This window comes from Micropterus salmoides, unplaced genomic scaffold, assembly GCF_014851395.1.
Source record: "Micropterus salmoides isolate LMB-PRFRI ecotype aquatic unplaced genomic scaffold, ASM1485139v1 Ms_hic_scaffold_14, whole genome shotgun sequence".
Classification (NCBI taxonomy): domain Eukaryota; kingdom Metazoa; phylum Chordata; class Actinopteri; order Centrarchiformes; family Centrarchidae; genus Micropterus; species Micropterus salmoides.
The window spans coordinates 1,322,224-1,343,365 of NW_024040485.1; the positions used below are offsets into that span (position 1 = coordinate 1,322,224).

General features: G+C 43.3%; 1 protein-coding gene across 1 annotated transcript in view; it reads right to left on the minus strand.

Annotated features, from left to right (window-relative positions):
* Positions 1-21,142, minus strand: part of LOC119902939 (disks large-associated protein 1-like) — a 219,384-nt gene that overhangs the window by 21,285 nt on the left and 176,957 nt on the right. Inside the window, exons 9-11 of the mRNA XM_038719344.1 lie at positions 20,842-21,000; positions 20,383-20,465; positions 2,467-2,512 (exon numbers count right to left, since the gene is read on the minus strand). Of these exons, the coding sequence (XP_038575272.1) occupies positions 2,467-2,512; positions 20,383-20,465; positions 20,842-21,000 (288 nt within the window). The remainder of the gene's footprint in view (positions 1-2,466; positions 2,513-20,382; positions 20,466-20,841; positions 21,001-21,142) is intronic.

A 21,142-nucleotide genomic window follows, 5' to 3' on the forward strand; every position in this document is an offset into this window, starting at 1 on the left:
GTGAGAAAACAGAAGGGGGTTTGAGAAAAGGTTTTACTACCACTGTTACTTAATAAATTAATAAATATATAACATTACTTTGAAATGCAGAGTTGCAGTAAATAGACAGAGAAGACAGATGCATGCTCTGTTTAAGTGCAGTATTTAAGAGGAGAGTGACTGATTTAAAAGCTGTCACTTTCAAGAGTGTCATTGAGTGAAACCCAGCAGCTGTGACTTCAGGCGTATTCACACTGGTGTAACAGGCACACTGCGCTACTTGTCATCATAGAAACAGATCTTCAGATTTTGATGTTAATTGCACCTTCAGTAATATCGGCTGCCTTCTCTTCAGCACACAGGTCCGCTGCTCACTGGAACAAGGTTTTGATAAACTATTATTTGCAGCGTGTAACCAATCAGATAAATAAATAAATAAATAAATAAGTAAATAAATAAATAAGTTTAAAAAAATATAATATTTTTTTTTTAACTATTTATATATATATATTTCACCACGCCAATGTTAGATTTTATAGTGGTTTATTATGATGAATAGTTATGAAAGGAGGGGTCAAGAGGGGAGGGGGATGAAGGGGTTGACAGAAGAGGGATGAAGGGGTTGAGGATGGAGGGATGAAGGAGTCGAGGATGGAGGGACGAAGGGGTCGAGAGAAGAGGGATGAAGGGGTCAAGGAGGTTGTTTAAGGTTTGGTGGCCGTAGCAGCTAGGAACCCGAGGGGTCGAGATTCAGGGTGGGGGCTTGTCTCGATAAGCAGCTTGGTCTTATGAACCCCCCTGTGGTTCCTGTTGTAGAAGAAGACGAAATAATTACTAGGCAGAATTATGGATTTTAGCGTGCATGTCTTTCATGGTGGGAGGAAGCCGGGGCCTGGGCTGAGCGAGGTCTAAACTCAGAACCTTCTGCTGCGAGGCTGCAGTGCTGATCTAATAACTACATCAATTGGGCCACCATGCTGCCCATTAAAAGAGGTGAACAAGCAGGGTTTGGGTGGGAGGGATGTGAGAACCAAGAAACGGGAGAGAAAACGGGTTAGACAGCTTATATACGTGAGTGCATGTGACTGGATTTGAGAAGCACAGGTGGATGGAATGAGTGAAGTACAGGTGGTTGAATGGAGGAATTGAATGAAGCGCAGGTGATAGAATAAGTAAGAGAGGCGTGGTCCTGCACTTGAGTATGTATCCTCCTGGCATGTGTCATCCTCAAGCTCGGGTCCTCTACCAGAGGCCTGGGAGTTTGAGGGTTCTGCGCAGTATCTTAGCTGTTCCTAGGACTGCACTCTTCTGGACAGAGACCTCTGATGTTTTACCTGGAGTCTGCTGTAGCCACTCTCCCAGTTTGGGTGTCACAGCCCCCAGTGCTCCGATTACCACTGGCACCACTGTTGCTCTTACTTTCCACATCTTTTCTAGCTCCTCTTTCAGCCCTTGGTAATTCTCAAGCTTCTCGTGTTCCTTCTTCTTGATGTTGCTGTCGCTTGGGATTGCCACATCTATCACTGCAGCCTTCTTCTGCTGTTTGTTGATCAACACGATGTCTGGTTGGTTAGTCATCAATAGTTTGTCAGTCTGGATCTTGAAGTCCCACAGGATCTTCGCTTGGTCATTCTCAAATACCTTAGGAGGTGTCTTCCATTTTGACCTTGGGACTTCCAGCCCATACTCATGGCAGATGTTCCTGTACACTATGCCAGATACCTGGTTATGGCATTTCATGTACGCACTTCTTACCTGCATCTTACACCCCGCTGTTATGTGCTGTACTGTCTCAGGGGCTTCCTTGCGCAGTCTGCACCTGGGGTCCTGCCTGGTGTGGTAGACCCCAGCCTCTATTGATCTTGTACTGAGTGTCTGTTCTTGTGCTGCCATGATTAAAGGCTGGACTAAAGGACAGCACTGAAGATATATATATATCTTTTTATCCAAAGCGACTTACAATTGCTATATATGTCAGAGGCCGCATGCCTCTGGAGAAACTAGTTAAGTGTCTTGCTCAGGGACACATTGGTGGATGTGTCACAGTGGGGATTGAACCTGGGTCTCTCACACCAACAGCATGTGTCTTATCCACTGCACCCACCCATCAGCACCACACAATTTCATTTATTTGAAAAAAATGTTTTGAGATATTTTGTTAATTGTTAAATTGTTAGGGGCGGCTGTGGCTCAGGAGGTAGAGCAGGTTGGTTGTTAATCAGAAGGTCGGCGGTTCAATCCCTAGCTCCCCCTGGTTGCGTGTCGAAGTGCAAGATACTGAACCCCGATTTGCCCCGGTGGCTGTTCCTCCAGTGTATGAATGAGTGTGAATGTTAGTTTCCGTTTGAGCACTTAAGCTCAGTGTATGAATGCAGATGTAAAAGAGCATTTACATTTAAACATTGACCAGACAGGAAAAAAACAAATGTGCCTTGGAAGACTTAAGGAGATGAGGTACTCGAAAACACAGTAATAGTGGAAGCTTACCTGTACAGCAGTTGTCACACTGTTGGAGCGCTGAAAACGACGGTACCTGAGAGGGAGACAAACAGTAAATACCAAAGACCCAGATTTTTCCCCTCTCTGCTCACAGGCAACAATTTCAAGATTCAAGGATTTATTTGTCACATACTCATATTTATCATCTACGGTTATGATAACACTGATCTTCATAAACACGTAAATTAAATTGCACATCAGAACATGAAAACTTGGGTGCCTTCCTGGAGCCAGACTTGGGAGGGGAGCTCGGCAGGCCTTGGGGCACAGTCTGAAAGAACTACATGGTGGTAACCACCCACAGGGATAAGCATTAAGGTTGGGCACATTGTCAGTTGGGTGACTGGCAAAGGCAGGGATCAAGCTGCACCAGCTGACCACTGGTGTCGTAGTATGGTTGTAGGGATGTGGAACATCATTCTTCTGGCGAGGAAGGAACCACAGCTAGTGTGGGAGGTGGTACTAGATATCGTGGGTGGCTCAACTATATGCACAGCACTGGGTCTGGAACCAAACTCCTGGAGAGAGGCCGGACACACACAATTTCTGGAATTGCTCATGGTGAGAGATACCTAGGATTTTTCACACATACTGTAAAGGAATTATTTTTATTGTGAGCATTTAAACCTTGAACATTAGCACATTAAAACACTGCTGTTGACTCACATATGAATAAAGAGGGGTTCAACCAACCATTGTTCACTTCATTAGGTAAACCTGGTTGAAATCTATGCAGCCATCAACCCCTGCTGAAATGGTTCCATAGAGGTATTGATTCACCCCTACGGCCATCCTGGAGGCTGTGGCGGCGTTATAGTGAAAGGTTAATATTCAGTCTACCCTCATTGATATAAATTCGCTGGACAAAACACCTCTTTAAACAGTTTCACAAACCAAAACTAAACATTGCAACTTTTATGAAGGTTGGACCTACTGCAGGGCTGCTGGACCAGACATCAACCCCAGCTAGGTGTATCCAACAAACTACATTTAAGGTAAATAGTACTTGGTTTTAAAGGAATGTAGCTTGGAAAATCAGTACAGTACGTCTACAAGATGACTATTGTAGAGAAGCTTGAACACACAGGGGTCTGAAGAAAACTGCAGTGAGTCTATAAGTCAGGGAAGCTGGCCACAGTTATTAGGGTTTATAGTAAAAAAATAACCTTGCCAGATTAGTGTGTGGGTGTTGACCAGTAAGAAATAATTACTCAGCTGCAGGAAATGACTTAGATGTACATAAAAGAACATATGCATGTACCTTGGCTGCCACAATTTGTACACCGTTTTACTTTTCTCCAGTCTCTACTGAGAGTAAGCTTACGTTATCGCCAAAGAAATTTTTTTTATTTAACCTTTTTTTAACCAGGGGAGATTTTTATCTCAAGACCCATTGAGATAAAATCTCCATTTCAAGGGCACCCTAGCCAAGAAAGGCATCAGGAAAGCAAATCTGACAGTACCGACATGGAATGACAACAATACAATCAAAGTATCTACCATTTATCATATAACCATATGCAACATCAACGGCACATTATAAAAACTAGTACATTAAGATGTCTCCATGCAATAAAAATACACTAATGGAAAAAACAAACTTCATTTACTTTGTGATAAATCCGTAAATGGTTCGTTCTTTCATTATATCGTTTCAAAACCAAATCGGAAAAACCAAAAAAACCATGTCATCAAGCTATTTATTATGGCCCGAGCACGCTCGTGCGAGGTCTCTATTGAATTTGTAAAGATTAATCCCTAGAAGGAGTTCGTTAAAGTACGGAGTGTGTAAATCATCCAAAAATGGCTGTAAAATTCAAAATGGCCGACTTCCTGTTGGGTTTAGGCTATGGCTCCAAGAGACTTTTTTGTGCGTCTGGACAAGATACACGCACCACAGAAAATTCGTGCATGTAGGTGAAACGTGCGGCGGGGGCTGCTTAGTTAAAGGTCACTTCCTGTTGCCAGCAGGTGGCGCTATGACTGTGGGTGAATGTCGGCATGTACATGTGTTCAGGGCGGGACTCTCATCCTACATGTACACTTTGGTCCAGATGTGAGCATGTACCTTCTAAAGGCATTGAAGATGAAAAGTTGTGCTATTTGCGAGTTTTCGTCAATGGCCGTGTCCGTGGCGTGGCGTCAAAGATCAACTCTTCGCCATGAAACAGGAAGTTGTTGTAACTTCAGTGTATATGCTCACATCTGCACCAAACTGTACATGTAGGATGAGAGTCCCACCCTGAACACATGTACATGCTGACATTCACCCACAGTCATAGCGCCACCTGTTGGCAACAGGAAGTGACTTTTAACGAAGCAGCCCCCGCCGCATGTTTCACCTACGTGCACAAATTTTCTGTGGTATGTGTATCTTGTCCAGACACACAAAAAAGCCTCTTGGAGCGATGCCCTAAAACCAACAGGAAGTCGGCCATTTTGAATTTTACGTCAAATTTTGGATGATTTACACACTTCGTACTTTAACGAACTCCTCCTAGGGATTTAGTCCGACCGACTTCAAATTTGTGCTGTGCCTTCTAAAGGCATTGAAGATGAAAAGTTGTGCTATTTGCGAGTTTTCGTCAATGGGTGTGTCCGTGGCGTGGCGTCAAAAATCAACTCTTCGCCACGACACAGGAAGTTGTTGTAACTTCAGTGTACATGCTCACATCTGAACCAAACTTTACGTGCTTGATAACTGTCCCACCCCGAAGACATCTACACGCCAATACCGATTTATATTCACAGCGGCAAGTGCTATGTAGCTCCACACAGGGGACACAGGAAGTAACATATAGCACCTTCATGCGGTGTCGGAACCGCGTAGCAAATTCACAGCCGCACCGGCAGAGCTCCAGAATATGCAACTCGGCCGGCTCACACCCGGACGCGCTACAAGTGCGAGGGCCCGCCCAACGCTGCTTGCAGCTTTAAATATATATATATATTTTTTTTTTTTTTCTGCAAAGTAAGCTCCATTGTCAGGGCCTAAACATACTCCAGAACTCACCAAACTTTGCAAACATGTCAGAACTGGTGAAAAATTTTGTATTTTATGGGCTTCGCGCATGGGCGTGGCAAAATGACTCGCTAGTGCCACCTAGAACATTGGAAAAGATTATCCCCTCGTTCACATTCAACCTACATGTACGAAATTTTCTGGGGACATGTATCATATCAAGACGCACAAAAAAGCCTCAAGAACCCATACCCTAAATACCATGCTTGCAGCTTTAATTTTATTTTATAGCCTATAGGGTAAGGCTATTTCTTTTCAAGTCTCATCTCATATCAACTATGGCGAATATAATTGTAGAAGTGAGCACTATAGGCCTATTGTAGCCACATACGAAAAAGAAATATGAGAACATACTTGTTTTGCAAGATCGTAGGAGCCATTCAAGCACTCAAAATTCTCCAATTTCTAGATTAAGTATGTCAACATCAAGGAAGCATTTTGTTTTGGACTGATCTGAAGCAGCTGGTTACGTGAGCGATCTAAGAAAATACCCAAATATGCTTATCAAGGGTTTTGCCTTGAGGCTACGGTCAGGGTGCAAACTATGGGGGAGCCAGGGGGAGTTTTACTCCTCTTAATAACACGAGGTCCCCTGAAAACATGATTTGTAATATTTTGGGGGGGTCTCTAAAATATCGACAATATACTACTTTTGCCATTCATTTCTATTTTTCTTTAGCCTATCATCATGGATCATGCAAATCAGTAGCGCTAGGCTTCATCCAGCCAGAGGGATCACCGATCGTCTGCAGCGCACCAGGTGGCTTTCACAACCTCCTCTCTCTCGCCATGGAAGCACCAGCGCCCGCTCCCTCTCCGGCGGTAGACCTATGAGTTGTGTTGCCAGTGGAACCAGCGCACTAGATGGTCAGTGGTCGTTCCCTCTGGCTGGATGAAATCTTGTCCTGAATACAGACTTCACTCGCTGGACGAGCGATTCTGTTTTCTCCTTTTTTAACCCCTGTTCATTTTCTTGGTGTTACCAGCACAATTTTGGATCCCTAAAGAAACTGTTACAGAAGATAACGTTTCCTTCCTGCAGACGAAGACAGATACAGGTGAAACTCGAAAAATTATCATATCGTGCAAAAGTTCATTTATTTCAGTAATTCAACTTAAAAGGTGAAACTAATATATTATATAGACTCATTACATACAAAGTGATATATTTCAAGCCTTTATTTGATATAATTTTGATGATTATTGCGTACAGCTTATGAAAACCCCAAATTCAAAATCTCAGAAAATTAGAATATTACATGAAATCAATAAAAAAATATTTTTGGTTTGGGCCCCTTTTGCATGAATTACAATGCGGCCTGGCATGGATGCTATCAGCCTGTGGCACTGCTGAGGCGTGATGGAAGACCAGGATGCTTCAATAGTGGCCTTCAGCTCTTCTGCATTGTTCGGTCTCATGTCTTTCATCTTTCTCTTGGCAATGCCCCATTCAGGTCAGGCGAGTTTGCTGGCCAATCAAGCACAGTAATCCCATGGTCATTGAACCAGGTTTTGGTACTTTTGGCAGTGTGGGCAGGTGCCAAGTCCTGCTGGAAAATGAAGTCAGCATCTCCATAAAGCTCGTCTGCTGAAGGAAGCATAAAGTGCTCTAAAATGTCCTGGTAGACGGCTGCACTGACTCTGGACTTAATAAAGCACAGTGGACCAACACCAGCAGATGACATAGCTCCCCAAACCAACACAGACTGTGGAAACTTCACACTGGACTTCAAGCATCTTGGATTGTGTACCTCTCCATTCTTCCTCCAGACTCTGGGACCTTGGTTTCCAAATGAGATGCAAAATTTTCTCTCATCAGAAAAGAGGACTTTGGACCACTGAGAAACAAACCAGTTCTTTTTTTTCCTTTAGCCCGGATAAGACGCTTCTGACGTTGTTTGTTGTTCAGGAGCGGCTTGACAAGAGGAGTACGACATTTGAAGCCCGTGTCCAGGACCCGTCTGTGTGTGGTGGCTCTTGATGCAGTAACTCCAGCCTCAGTCCACTCCTTGTGAAGCTCCCCCACACACTTGAATGGCCTTTTCCTGACAATCCTCTCCAGGCTACGGTCATCCCTGCTGCTTGTGCACCTTTTTCTTCCACACTTTTCCCTTCCACTTAACTTTCTATTAATGTGCCTTGATACAGCACTTTCAGAACATCCAGCTTATTTTGCAATTACCTTTTGAGGCTTTCCCTCCTTGTGGAGGGTGTCAATGATGGTTTTCTGCACAACTGTCAGGTTAGCAGTCTTCTTCCACTGAACCAGACTGAGAGACCAATTAAAGGCTCAGGAACCCTTTGCAGGTGTTTTGGATTAATTAGCTGATTAGAGTGTGACACTTTGAGCCTACAATACTGAACCTTTTCACAATATTAAAATTTTCTTTTGAATTTGAATTTGGGGTTTTCATAAACTGTAAGCCATAATCATCAAAATTATATCAAATAAAGGCTTGAAATATCTCACTTTGCATGTACTGAGTCTATATAATATATTAGTTTCACCTTTTAAGTTGAATTACTGAAATAAATGAACTTTTGCACGATATGCAAATTTATCGAGTTTCACCTGTATACGCCGTGCTTAACTGAGAAGATCACGTCCGTGCTCTACCTTCTCAACCTAAGTCAACTTCGATGATTCATTTTGCTGCCGCCGAAGAATCAGCTGTGTCGTTCAAACTACCGGTATCGTCAGAGAGACCGCCGATTCAGTATCAGTATTTTGATCAAACCAAGGAAGACAGTTGCTGAATGCAAGTTCACTACAGTTCCTCTCAATGATAAAGTTGTAGCTGAGTGTTTGCAACAGTAATTAGGATTTTTGGTGTTGGCTTCTGTTGTCTGAGAACAGATATAATTGCACATTCTATCCAATCCAAAGCCAGCAACCGCTGCTGAATGAACATTCACTGCTGGTGGCTGTAGGATAGACTGTGGAATATTGTATGCATATAGCTTTCTCTGTGCCTTTCTCTCTCCTCCGCTTACTAACCCCACATGCACACACCACATGATTTCTGAAGCTAACCAGACCTGTGAACCACAGCAGGCTAGCATCAGAGGTCTCCAATTTTTTTTTAGTTCAGGTGAGAGAGATTTTCCGCCATCTCGATCTTGAAATCACATGGTTTGAACCGATGCATGTAAATCAATGGGATTTTTTTGACGTCTCTAATCTGCCAAAACAGCGCCACTTATGGGCTTATTTGGGTCAACTTTGGTGCCTGTAGTGGGGCGACCATGCGGAACAATTTGTCTCAAGTTTTATGTCAATGTGACGTGGTTATAGAGGACCACATGTTTCGGGTTCATAGCGTCACCTAGGAGCTTCATGCCCTCAGGGGGGCATGCCACATTAATGCTCCAAGTTTGGTGTCGATCAGCCAATCCAAACTTAAGATATGACATCACTTCCTGTTTTTAGCATTTTTCGCAGATATTTGTTAGCTTATATTTGGGACATTTTTGTCAGATTTCCTCCACAAACTTTTATTGGCTTGGTCCAGAGATGGTCCGTGACAAGTTTGGTGCCGATTGGACTTGCGGCTTTGGAAGAATTAATTACAATAGATTTTTCTGTTTTAGCGATTTTGCAGGAAAAAAAAGTTTAGGCGGAAATGAGTTACAAGGCCAAATGCGCTAAAATTGCTTGGAGTGTCCCCTAGTGGTAGATGTGCCCAGATTTTTGCGCCTCAGGTACTTGCACTGGTTTGGACGTACTCTATGAGTTTTGTGTCTGTAGCACACAAGAATTAAAAATCTTTGCGCATACAATAAGGTTCCCAGCTCCGCTGGTACTGGGAACCCACTCGTGCTTGGACCCTAATAATAATAATCTTTATTTGTAGAGCACTTTTCAAAAACAAGCTACAAAGTGCTTTGACAAGTGTAAAAACAATAAAGCACGTAAAAACAAATACATAATAAAAACAAGAAAACACATAAGAGACTAAAATACATGTTTAAAGTAAATAAAAAATAAATAAAAAAATAGAATAAAATAAAATCTGCAAAGCCTCTCCTATAAAAGTATGTTTGAAGAAGGGGCTTAAAAAGAGTTCACTGACTCAGCCGACCTGATTTCCTCGGGCAGGCTGTTCCAGAGCCTTGGGGCCCTGACAGCAAACACTCTGTCCCCTTTAGTTTTCAGTCGAGTCTCTGGAACAGACAGCAGACCTCTGCCCGAGGATCTCAAGGTACGTGCTGGTGTGTATGGGACTAAAAGGTCAGAAATACAACAGGGTGAGAGGCCATATAGAGCTTTAAAAGTGATCAATAACATTTTAAAGTCAATTCTAAAACATACTGGGAGCCAGTGTAATGAAGCTAAAATAGGGGTGATGCGTTCATATTTCTTTGTTCTGGTTAAAAGTCTGGCAGCTGAGCTCTGGACAGTCTAGAGTCGATCAATAAATTTTTGGGTCAAGCAATTAAAAGGCTGTTGCATTAATCCAGGTGTGTAAAATGGTCTCAGTGTCCCAAAAAAATTAAAGCAGATCATATTTTTGATATATTTCTAAGCTGGTAAAAACATGATTACACTAGCTTTGTGGTGTGCTGCTCAAAACTTAAATTACGGTCAAACCAGACACCAAGATTCTTTGTAACAGGCTTAATGTGATTCACTAGGGAACCAGCAGATGGCAGTATTTGCTTTGCCATTTGCTAGAACCCAATGACCAGGATCTATTTTGTCAGTTCAGCTGGAGGAAATTATTTGACATCCATTTTTTAACTTCACAGAGGCAGCTGGTAAGTGAACTCATTCTAGGGTCTGTGGATCTGACGGGCAGGTACATGTGTGTCATCAATATGAAAAGAAACACCATGTTTCTGGATAATGTGTCCAATGGGAAGCATTTACAAGGAAAATAAAATGGGTCCTAAGACCGACCCGTGAGGCACACCATATTTAACTGAACAGAATAAATAGGCATAGTTATTCACAGATACACAGAACCTCCTATTGGACAGGTAGGATGAAAACCATTCTAAAGCTGTACCAGAGATCCCCACCCAGTGCCTCAGTCTGTCTAACATGATGTTGTAATCAATGTTGTCATGTGCAGACTAATGTAAGGAGACATCCATGACACCCAGTCAGACATCCAGGCATGTGTGGCCTACAAAAAATTTCCTTTCTCCCACCCCTATTGGCTACTGGGGTTCTTGCCTGCCTGTTGCTGGGGTCGGTTTGACACAGTCGTGGCGTCCCACTCTCACTAACAACTACATTCTGCTTATGCGCACACACATGTACACACACACACACACACACACACACACATTCTCCTACACGCACACAGAGACAAACAGTCTCACACATCAACCTAACAAATTTAAGGTTGTCCCTGGTAGAATTATTCCTGATGCTTTTCTTTCAGTTATTTAAATTAATTGTTATTATTCCAGCTCTCGTGGCTGTGCTGTGTTGCTTATTAATTGTGCGTGACTGTTTCTTGTTTTAATTTTTCTCTTATCATACTATGTCAGCTGTTTATTGCTGCTGTTCGGTTGGTTGTCTTTTACTATTATTATTGTTATTGTTTGTTTGTTTTTGTTTGTTTGTTTTTGTTTGTTTGTCCCCAAGCCCCCCTCTCTGTTCTATTGCAGGTTTCGTCACTTTCTGCAATTGGTGTTTCCCTCTGCTATTCCCTGTTGTCCCCACCTTCCATGCCCCTTCTCTTGCAGGTGTTGTCCTTTCTCTCTGCTGTCTGTTTGTGCCCCCCCATCCCCATGTCTGCCCCCCTGTCCGGCCCGGTGACAAATCAATACATAATTAAATAAATAATAAAGGTTAAAATAAATAAATAAATAAAGAGAAAAAAAAACGTGACAGATGGATGCTGAACAGAAAAGCGACAGAAACTGGGAGTGCAGGAATGCGACAGATAGATGATGAGAGAAAACACGAGAGATAGATGGTGAACAGAAACACGACAGACACAGCCAGCACTGTATCAAGACTACTGTATGAAATCAAGCAATAATGAAAGATAGAGCAATTACATATGTTATTCTTGTATTCATTTTTTAATAAATACAATTGTGTGTCAAAGTATGCATGTATAACTTTTAAAAAAAATACGGTGAGATTGAAGTTGAAATATAATGGACTATAATGAACTTCTTATCCAGTAATGTAAAAATATAGAAAGTCAACACACAATGAATAAACTGCTGAAAAACAGTGTTAAATTGGTAAAACAATATGTGTAATCGGCCACAAGATGGCAGCAGAGGATAAGAAGTTCACCATAAGGAGGGGCGTGGTCAGCCAACACAAAGGTGAATATAAGGCAATGTTTGTTGACCACAGGTTCGACACCATCCTCCGACCTGCAGGGATGTTGTACAGGTTTGTCTGTCCTTTATTGGAATAAACTCATTACATCACTGCATTACACTCTCCCCCCACCAATATAAGACATGCCCTCATGACTTGGTGCTTTTGAAATAAACAACGATATCAGTGGGTATAACTTTAGGTAACATACACTTAGGAGATAACAGGGGCACCTATCCACTTATAAAGGCAAGAGACATATCTCACTATAGGAGCTGCTATAACACTTGGATGTCCTGGTGTGTCATATGTTAATATTGATGGGGCTCTTCTGACTCTCTGAGTTCTTCTGATCTCAGTCTCAGTCTTTGTACAGTCTTGTAACATTTGAGACTCATCAGTTTCATGTCTTTGAGTGTTTTCTTGTGTTTCACCTGTCTCGTGCGTCACTGTGTCTCTTGTCATTTCAACAGAATCTGGTTGATTCCCTCCTTTGCCCGTTTCTGTTTCCTCCGCAACATCTTGCAGTACTTCTTGCTCTGTCACCTCTGGTCGTTCAGTCACTTCATCCCATACAATATCCAGATCCAAGCTGAATGGTTCCGACATTTCTTCATCAACTCCAGTCCTGGGAGTGTGAGCAGGTAAGTCATAGCACATCTCACTTTCCTCATCCTCAGAATCTGTGTACTCTTTTCCGTGGCAATGGTCTGATTTCACTTCCCCTTTATCATTGTTCTCTGGTGTCTCTGCTGAAGCCTTGTCTCTCTCTGACACACTGTTGCGAAGTTTACGAAGTCTCTTTCGAAGGACTCTCATACCCGGTACAGGGTGAACAGCAGGCGTCGGCTCCAGGCATACAGTTTTTCCAAGAGGTAGAATGTGATTTCGGTGGAGAATTTTGACAGGTCCATTTCCGTCTTCTGGTTTCAACCGGAACACTGGTAAATTTGGCATCTGACTGTCCACCACATAAGGATTTGAAGCCCAGCGGTCCGCTAACTTATGCTTCCCATGCAATCCTAAGTTTCTTATCAAGACTCTGTCTCCAGGTAACAGCTGTGAGAATCGGATCTTCTGATCATACCGCCGTTTATTGCCTTCGTTCTGCTTGGCAGCAATGGACTCCGCAAGGTCGTATGCAGCTTTCAACTCCCTCCTCATCTCAGTTACATACTTGAGGTAAGTTTCCTGCCGTGTGTCGTCGCTGGACGTCCCAAAACACAAATCCACTGGGAGCCTCGCCTCCCGCCCAAACATGAGGTAATAAGGCGAAAACCCAGTGGCTTCATTTGAAGTGCAGTTGTAGGCGTGGACAAGGTGTACAATGTGCTGACTCCATTTTCTCTTCCTGCTTGGCTCCAGAGTTCCGAGCATGTTTAACAGAGTCCTGTTAAACCTCTCAGGCTGGGGATCCCCTTGAGGGTGATATGGCGTTGTCCTTGATTTTTCAATCCCAAGTGTGCTAAGTACCTCGTGTATAAGCCTGCTTTCAAAATTTCTCCCTTGATCGCTGTGCATCCTCTTTGGCAATCCGTAATGGACGAAGTATTTCTCCATCACACCTTTGCCACCGTAGAGGCTTTTTGGTCTTTCGTTGGAAAAGCTTGGGCGTAGCGTGTATAGTGATCAGTAATAACCAGGACATTTCCTGTATTGCTTGAGTCAGGTTCAATAGACAAAAAGTCCATGCAAACAAGGTCCAGTGGTCCATCACTTTGTAAATGAGACAATGGAGCAGCTTTCTTGGGTAGAGTCTTTCTCTTTATGCAGCGCATGCAGCACTTGCAGTATTCTTCCACATCCGACTTCATCCGTGGCCAGTAGAATCTGCCTTTAATGAGGCCGTATGTTTTTTCAGAGCCTAAATGACCACAGTCATCATGCAGGATGTCATTACCATCTTCCTATACTTCTCTGGCAAGACTAGCTGAGAGCGATGGGGTTTGTCAGGGGGACTTGTGACTCGATACATGACCCCTTGTCGTATCGTCAACCGATCCCACTCTCTTAGTAACAGAGGGCAGGTTGGATGCTTTGTCTTGTCAACCTGTGTCAAATCTCCTTTGTTGAGAGCTGACCATATCACGCCAATGCCAGGGCATTCACGTTGGGCATCTGACAGCTCAGTAGGACTCAAGATGGGCATTGTCTTTACACTCAAGGTAGACATATTACAGTAGGCTTGAGGGACAGCAAGTGAAGAAGGTCCCAATTGGTCAATTGCCCTACCAGGAGATGGCTTTCTACATTTATTTCCTTCAGCCGTCTGGCACATGGCTCTCACACCGGCTTCAGATATGTCTTTCCACTCCGGTACTTGAGTGGGTGTCGGGTGTGGCCGACGAGAAAGAGCATCTGCATCAATGTTTTGAACCCCCGATCTGTACTTGAGGCTGAAGTCATATGTAGACAAGGCGGCAAGCCAGCGATGACCTGTGGCATCTAACTTGGCCGACGTCAACACATAAGTCAACGGGTTGTTATCGGTCCTGACTTCAAACTTCACCCCATACAGGTAGTCATGCAGTTTGTCCACGACCGCCCACTTCAATGCCAAAAACTCTAACTTATGAGCAGGGTAATGTCGCTCAGACGGGGTTAGGCTTCTACTGACGAAAGCGACGGGTCTTAACCCTTCACCTTGATCTTGGTACAACACGCCACCTAGCCCTTCTTGGCTAGCGTCAACGTGTAATACATAGGGAAGCTGTGGGTTCGCAAAAGCTAACACCGGAGCTTGAGTAAGCCTTTGCTTCAGCTCTACCAAGGCGGCTTCACACTTCATCCCACCTACAACCAAAAGGCTCTGACGGGTTCAGGTAGAGGTCATCCTGTTTTCCCTTGGATTTCTTGGCAGTTGGTGGGTAGCCGGACAACAGTTGGTTCAATGGATAGGCAACTTTGGAGTAATCTTTCACGAAGCGTCTATAGTACCCGCAGAATCCAAGAAATGACCGCAAAGCAGTCACAGTGTTTGGTCTGGGCCACGTGGTTACTGCTTCAGTCTTCTCTGGATCGGTTGACACTCCATCTTGAGATATGATATGCCCCACGTAAGTCACTGACGGTTGACAAAACTGGCATTTATCCAGCGACAGCTTAAGACCTTCATCCTTCAATCGGTCAAGCACCTTTAACAACCTTGCCTCATGCTCTTCGAGTGTCGCTCCAAACACAATGAGATCATCCAGATAGACCAGGACTTCAAGCAAGTTCATATCCCCAACTGTTTGTTCCATGATCCGCTGAAAGGTTGCTGGAGCCCCTGACACTCCTTGCGGCATCCTTTCAAATTGGTAGAAACCAACTGGGCAGATGAAGGCTGTCTTTTCTTTATCTGAGTCCCTCATAGGCACTTGGTAATATCCACTGCGGAGGTCTAGCACACTAAACCACTTGCTTCCATTGAGACAGGCCAGTGCATCTTCAATCCTTGGTACTGTGTACTGATCAGGAATAGTGCGTCGGTTTAGTGTCCTAAAGTCCACACACATCCTTATCTTGCCAGTCTTCTTTCTCACCACCACTATAGGTGAGGCATATGGACTTCTTGATTCGGTGATGATCCCAGCCTTTTTAAGCTGTGACAAATGTTGTCTCAATGCCTCTAAGTCAGCAGGCGGCAGACGGCGAGATCTCTCTCGAAAAGGTTTGTCCTCAGTGGTTTTGATAGTGTGATGTGCACTTTTACAGCAACCAAAATCAAACTCATGGGTAGAGAAAACCTCCTGTCGTTCCATCATTTTGCCCACCAATCTTCCCTTCCATTCTTGGGGGACTGGCGAATCTCCAAAGTTAAAGGAGGATGGGGTCAATTTTCCCGCTGACTCGGTGTTAGACTCTGGGCTTACAGAGGATGATGACACCACGTCTACTGGAAACAGGTGAGCAACCGGCATTCCTCTGGTCAATGTGATCTCCTTTTTCGATACATTCCTGACCAGCACAGTGATTTTCTTAGACATCACAACAGTGGGAGCCTGCAACTCTGGTCTGACCAAAAGCTCTCCCGGAAACCTTGAGTCATCAGCGGGTTCATCAGGTGGGTCCACCAGAATGGCTTGAGCACTTGGAATCCCTTGAAACTTTGGTACACGTGTCACTCGGGCTACCCCCCCCGGGCGCACAGTAACAGGTTTATTTTGTGTAAACCACACAGTTCCTCTCTTGTGGTCATCATCAAGTAGGCCTTCTGACAGCTGTTCAAAAGCCCTTTTGAAAGCAGGATGAATGTGCATGCTGCTGACAAAAATTTTACAGCTCTTAAGTAGTCATCTCACAGTCGGTGTGTTTGTGCCAACAAGTATAGAAGCTCCACCACTCACAACTGGGTCAGGACACACCAACACAAGGGCATCAATAGTCTCCGTCACTCCAACGTCAGCTTCCAAAAACTCCAGCTTAAGTGACAAATAGCCATCATAAGGGCAATCAGCAGGACTGAGGCCCCATATCTGCAAGGCACTGATAGGTGTCAATGGCAGGTGTGTCAAGTACCTGTTGTAGAAGGATCTGTACAGCAAAGTCACTTGAGAACCAGTATCGAGCACGGCTTTAGCATAAATGCCTTCAATCTGCACTGGTACAGCAGAGCTTGGTCCCACTAAGCCCTCAGGTATAGTGTCTTCCACTTTCTCGTCTGGTTTGATGCACTTGGTGGAACGTGTTTTAACCACAGGGAAGCCAGACCGTTCCTTTACTGGTTCCCGTGGTAGTTTCCCGATTTCTTTGTCAGTTTGATGAGGCGCTTGCTGACCCTCTTAAGATTTTCTTCACCATCACACTCTCTTTTGAAATGTCCATCCTCCCCACATCTATAGCAAAATATCCCAGGTCTATCTTCCTCATTGCCAGCTCTCTGCAGAGTGTCATTCCTCCTGGGTTTGGCCTTGGCAGGGACTTCAAGTTGTGGACCTTGGGTGTCTGGCTTGGAGGTTATTGTAGCAGCTTTAAGACTCATCATTTCTGCTTTCATGACAGTGATGTCTCTTTTCAGTTGTTCCACTTCAGGATCGACTTTAATTTCAGGAGTGGGCCTGGGAACAGGAGTAACAGTCTTTGACATCACTTGGCTTTTGACATCATTCCTACTTTGAAGCATGTCCTCTTCCTCTCTGACCTCTCTCAATAAGTCACTGAAGGAAGGTGGTTCACGCAGCTTATGTGTCATGCGAATGCGAAGGGCAATCATGTCTTGTGGCAATGCACCTCTCACAATCTGCTCGATGTGCACGGTCAGGTATAGTCTGCTTAGTAAGATCACTGGATGACTGAATCAACACAAACTGTGTTTTGGAAGCTACATCTAGACAGCGATCAATTATCTTAGCAGTTCCAAAAGCTTTAACAAGACTCAAAGCGTGAAGCAGAATATCATCTGTGACATTTGGATCAAAATTACTTATCACTACCACATTTTCCCGAGCTATTTGCTTCCTTTTACACCAGGCTTCAATCTCAGCAACATCCATTTTGTGTACTTGAAATAGGTAAAATAGGAAAACTGTACAGACCAGTCAAATATTCAGTATGAGACGGCAAAAACAGGTTTAAATCTGCACACAACCCCACAGGATATCACAAATTTGCAAAAAAAACATCCCGGACGAGCCCCCAAAAATGTAACCCTTTTCACCATCGGCTCGTGATGAGGCAAGTACACTATAAAGCAACATATAAAGTGTTGAGCCCCCTTAACCCTAATGTTTGGTAAAATGGTGAAAGAGACATCCCATTGTATAATAAACCTGTCTAGGAACGCTATGATTCTCACTCTCTCTACTACCAATGAGAGGCTGGAGGGATAATCCTGACTTTAACCTCTTATTACCACAGAAAATACTGATCTACTCAGATACAGAGCATGTGATGAGACAGACATCAAGGACGCAATAGCTCAGTTTCCTTCTTTGTATTATGCAAGAATCACATAACATTTTAACAACAAATAATGGAGTGAAAAATAAACAATCTCAAAAGACCCGGGGAATATAGGGATTAGTCTTTTATAACCTGAGTGCACTCTTTTTTTTAGGTTTGTTCTTTTAGCAGGCCTGCATTAGTTCGTTGGCGCGCTTAGTTGGAGCTCATAGAGTGAAGAAAGTAACAGTACCTCCTTGAGTGGAGTGGAAACCCGAGATCCTACCGGGGCGACGTTGTCCGCAGCAGCACAGCGAGGGTTACACAGCTTCGTTCGTCCGTCACCACCAGCAACACATCCCTCCGTGGAGGAAAACACCAGCGTTCCGATGTGGTCTCCTCTCGTCCAGCAGGCGAACGGTGTGTCTGCGGTCCCTCCCACGACGGTGTCACAGTCCCGCGAAGCCACGAGCTAACTTAGCCACAGAAACTAACAGGTCTAAGCTCACTTCCCAGTGCAAATACACACACCTCCAGCGGTAGCCCCACAGTCACAAACTCCTATGACGGCGAGAGCAGTGTCCGATACCATGAATAGTCCAACTTAAAACGTTAAGTGCCGTAAAAGCACTGTTAGCTGCCGACTAGCTTTCGTGCCCGTGCAACTCTTCCCTCAGTTCCCCCTGATCTCCCTTCTCGCGTGATTACCCGTAGTTCAACAGGATACTTTATTAGTCACTAAATCTCTAACATTAACAAAATGATTAGTGAGCTTATCTTATGTAGTAAACCATGCTTAAAACATTTTAAGGAAAACACAACTTAACTGTTAAATTACCTGGACACATCTGAACAGAGCGAGGATAATTAAATGATAAATCCTATTGCATCTTCAACCAATAGACATTTGCCACTTCAGTAACTCTTACATCTTAACTTGGATTACATATGAATTAAGCACTTTAGCAAGCCCAAAAAAATACAGTAACCCACATATTCCAGAAAAAATACAATATAAGTGACATATTTTTCAGGTCATTACAGTAGAAAGCTAAGAGTGTTTTTTAACTATGTTTAATAAGTTGGTGAGGGTGGGGACCAGGCTTTAACTGGCCCAGCCTGGCCGTACATCTGACCCAACAAATTCTCGTCTCCCACAGTCTGCATTTGAAAGTATCCTTGGGCAAGAGAGTGAACCCCAAATTGAATGTGTTTGAATGTGTTAATTTCTGTTTCTGATGGCAGAAGGCACATTAGCCTCTGGTGAATGTATAGAAATAAGGGAGAGAGGGGTGAGTTGAGTCAGTTTTTACTTGCCACCCGACGTATGGACTTACTACACAAGGAGTTGAATCTCTGTCTGTCTTTCATTTATAGAAGCATGGCATACTGGTTTCTGGTCTACAAATTCATGTCACATTATTTCAGTGATAAAATGTAAGAATGCAATATAGAAGAATCACAGTAAAATAGCTGGCCGAACTTCCCCCAGGTAATTTTTTGCTCAAATTACCCAATCTCTGCCATTTTAACAAACTTGTGTCATCCAGCAGTTTAGAGGTTGTGCTGAAAGTATAGCCTTATACGGTAACTTCCTAAAGCACTAGCACTAACACTTTTTCAGACTTTTTCAGATTTTTTCAGACTTATCTGTAATTGTTTAGACACAAGAGTCATGACTTCTTGAACATATAAATAGGCCTCTCTTCATCACAGAGGGAATAAAATGGATGACTCTTCAAAAAGATGAACATGAACATATGAACGCATTATGTCTATGAAGCTGAGAAACAAAGGGTGGTTCAACATCTCTACAGTCAAATCACCCTGCTCTCCCCTACACACCATTTACCATTTTAATCACTGTGATAGATATATGTTACCGGAGATATGTAAAGGAGAAGACAAATAAGAGTCTTTCTTTAACTTCCTTTATGTTGTCCTCAATCTCAACCAAGCGGCAACCTCCGGCTCTACCAAGTGAAGCCAGTGCCGTAGTAACTTAAACCTGCATTCTTTCTAACGTCCAGCAGGGGTATCTCCTGTGGTTTCAAAAAGAAGTCTGATTCCTTTTTTAAAAAAAAGGTAAAATAACGTTACTTTACACCTGATTTATTACCACAGTAAACACTTTCCTAATGAGTTTATGGTCTCAGTCGCTAATTTCAAGTCTTCTTCAACACAGCATGATGTTCATTTAGTAAATTATTGTCCCATTTGGAGGAAAATAGACCACAAAGCAGCATACGCTTTAAGGTGGGACTAACACGTGATTGACAAGTTGCTACCATGGCGACTTGTCAATCAGGTTAGAGACAACTCATATTTGCTGCTCTGTTTACATTTAACCAGCTCCGTTGAAAATGGTTATTAAGAGTCTGTTGTTCTTTTTTTTTTAAGCCGTTTTTTCACTAGCCAAAATTAGCACCCTGTTAAAATCACAGTTAACGCGAATTACAGATGCACCTAGGTAACCAAGCTTGGTAGCGCCACCGTCCTGTCCAATATTGTCATGTCTGGTGCCAGGTTGCAAAAAATCAACATGGTGGCGGGCAAACTGCTAAACTCGAGGCCTCAAATAGGCTGTCCACAAACCAATGTGTACACATAAGTGGCAATAAAGCTGAGGAAATGCACACAAAAACAAGGTAAACATGTAAACAAGTATATACTGAGTAAATGGTCAAGAAAAGAAAAAAGAAAGAGTAAAGAAAAATATGCGCCTCACCCTCTGTCATCCTCCACTTGCACCCCTACAGAGGTGAACTTGGATGGGTCTTCTGGATCCGGAACCTCCTCAGGTCCATCCACCTACAGGAGACAGGATAAACCCTTATAATCATTAATCACTAATAATAAAATTAAATCATGGCCTTTCATAAAATTCTCATCTTCTTTTTGTTGAAAGCAAGCACCAATTACAACTAAATAATGACAGTGGTTTCATCATTAGAAGGACAGCAGTGATTAATTTATGTGAACACCAGATCTTACTCTATGTGAAATCAAGGCTTTGAAAAATCAAAGTATTCTTGATTTGGGGAGGTAATAGTGACTGGTGGGTAGAAATGACTATACAGAAACACAAATGTACAGGGTTTAGATAATGTGTAAGTAACTGAAAACCATTATTTCCATTGGCCTCCTGCTCTGTGTCTCTCCACCTCCACTGCAGTCTCATAAATACCTGGATGCCTATGGAGAGACATTTGCCCTTCCTGAAAGCTTCTTTCCTGTATCCATCTCGGTGGTCTTCAATAACTGGCCCCCTGCTGAGGACTGAGGGGGTGGGTATGCTGACTGTCATGGTGCTGTTACTGACATGCTGACTGGCTGGTCCATGGACCTACATGGGAATAATGAGAACAAACATTAAATACACTGTGAATATATGAATAAATACTTGCTTTGGGTGGATATTACAAAGTTACAACCTGTTTATTACATAAAGCAAATGTGGATTTGCATTTGCAAAATACTTTACAATT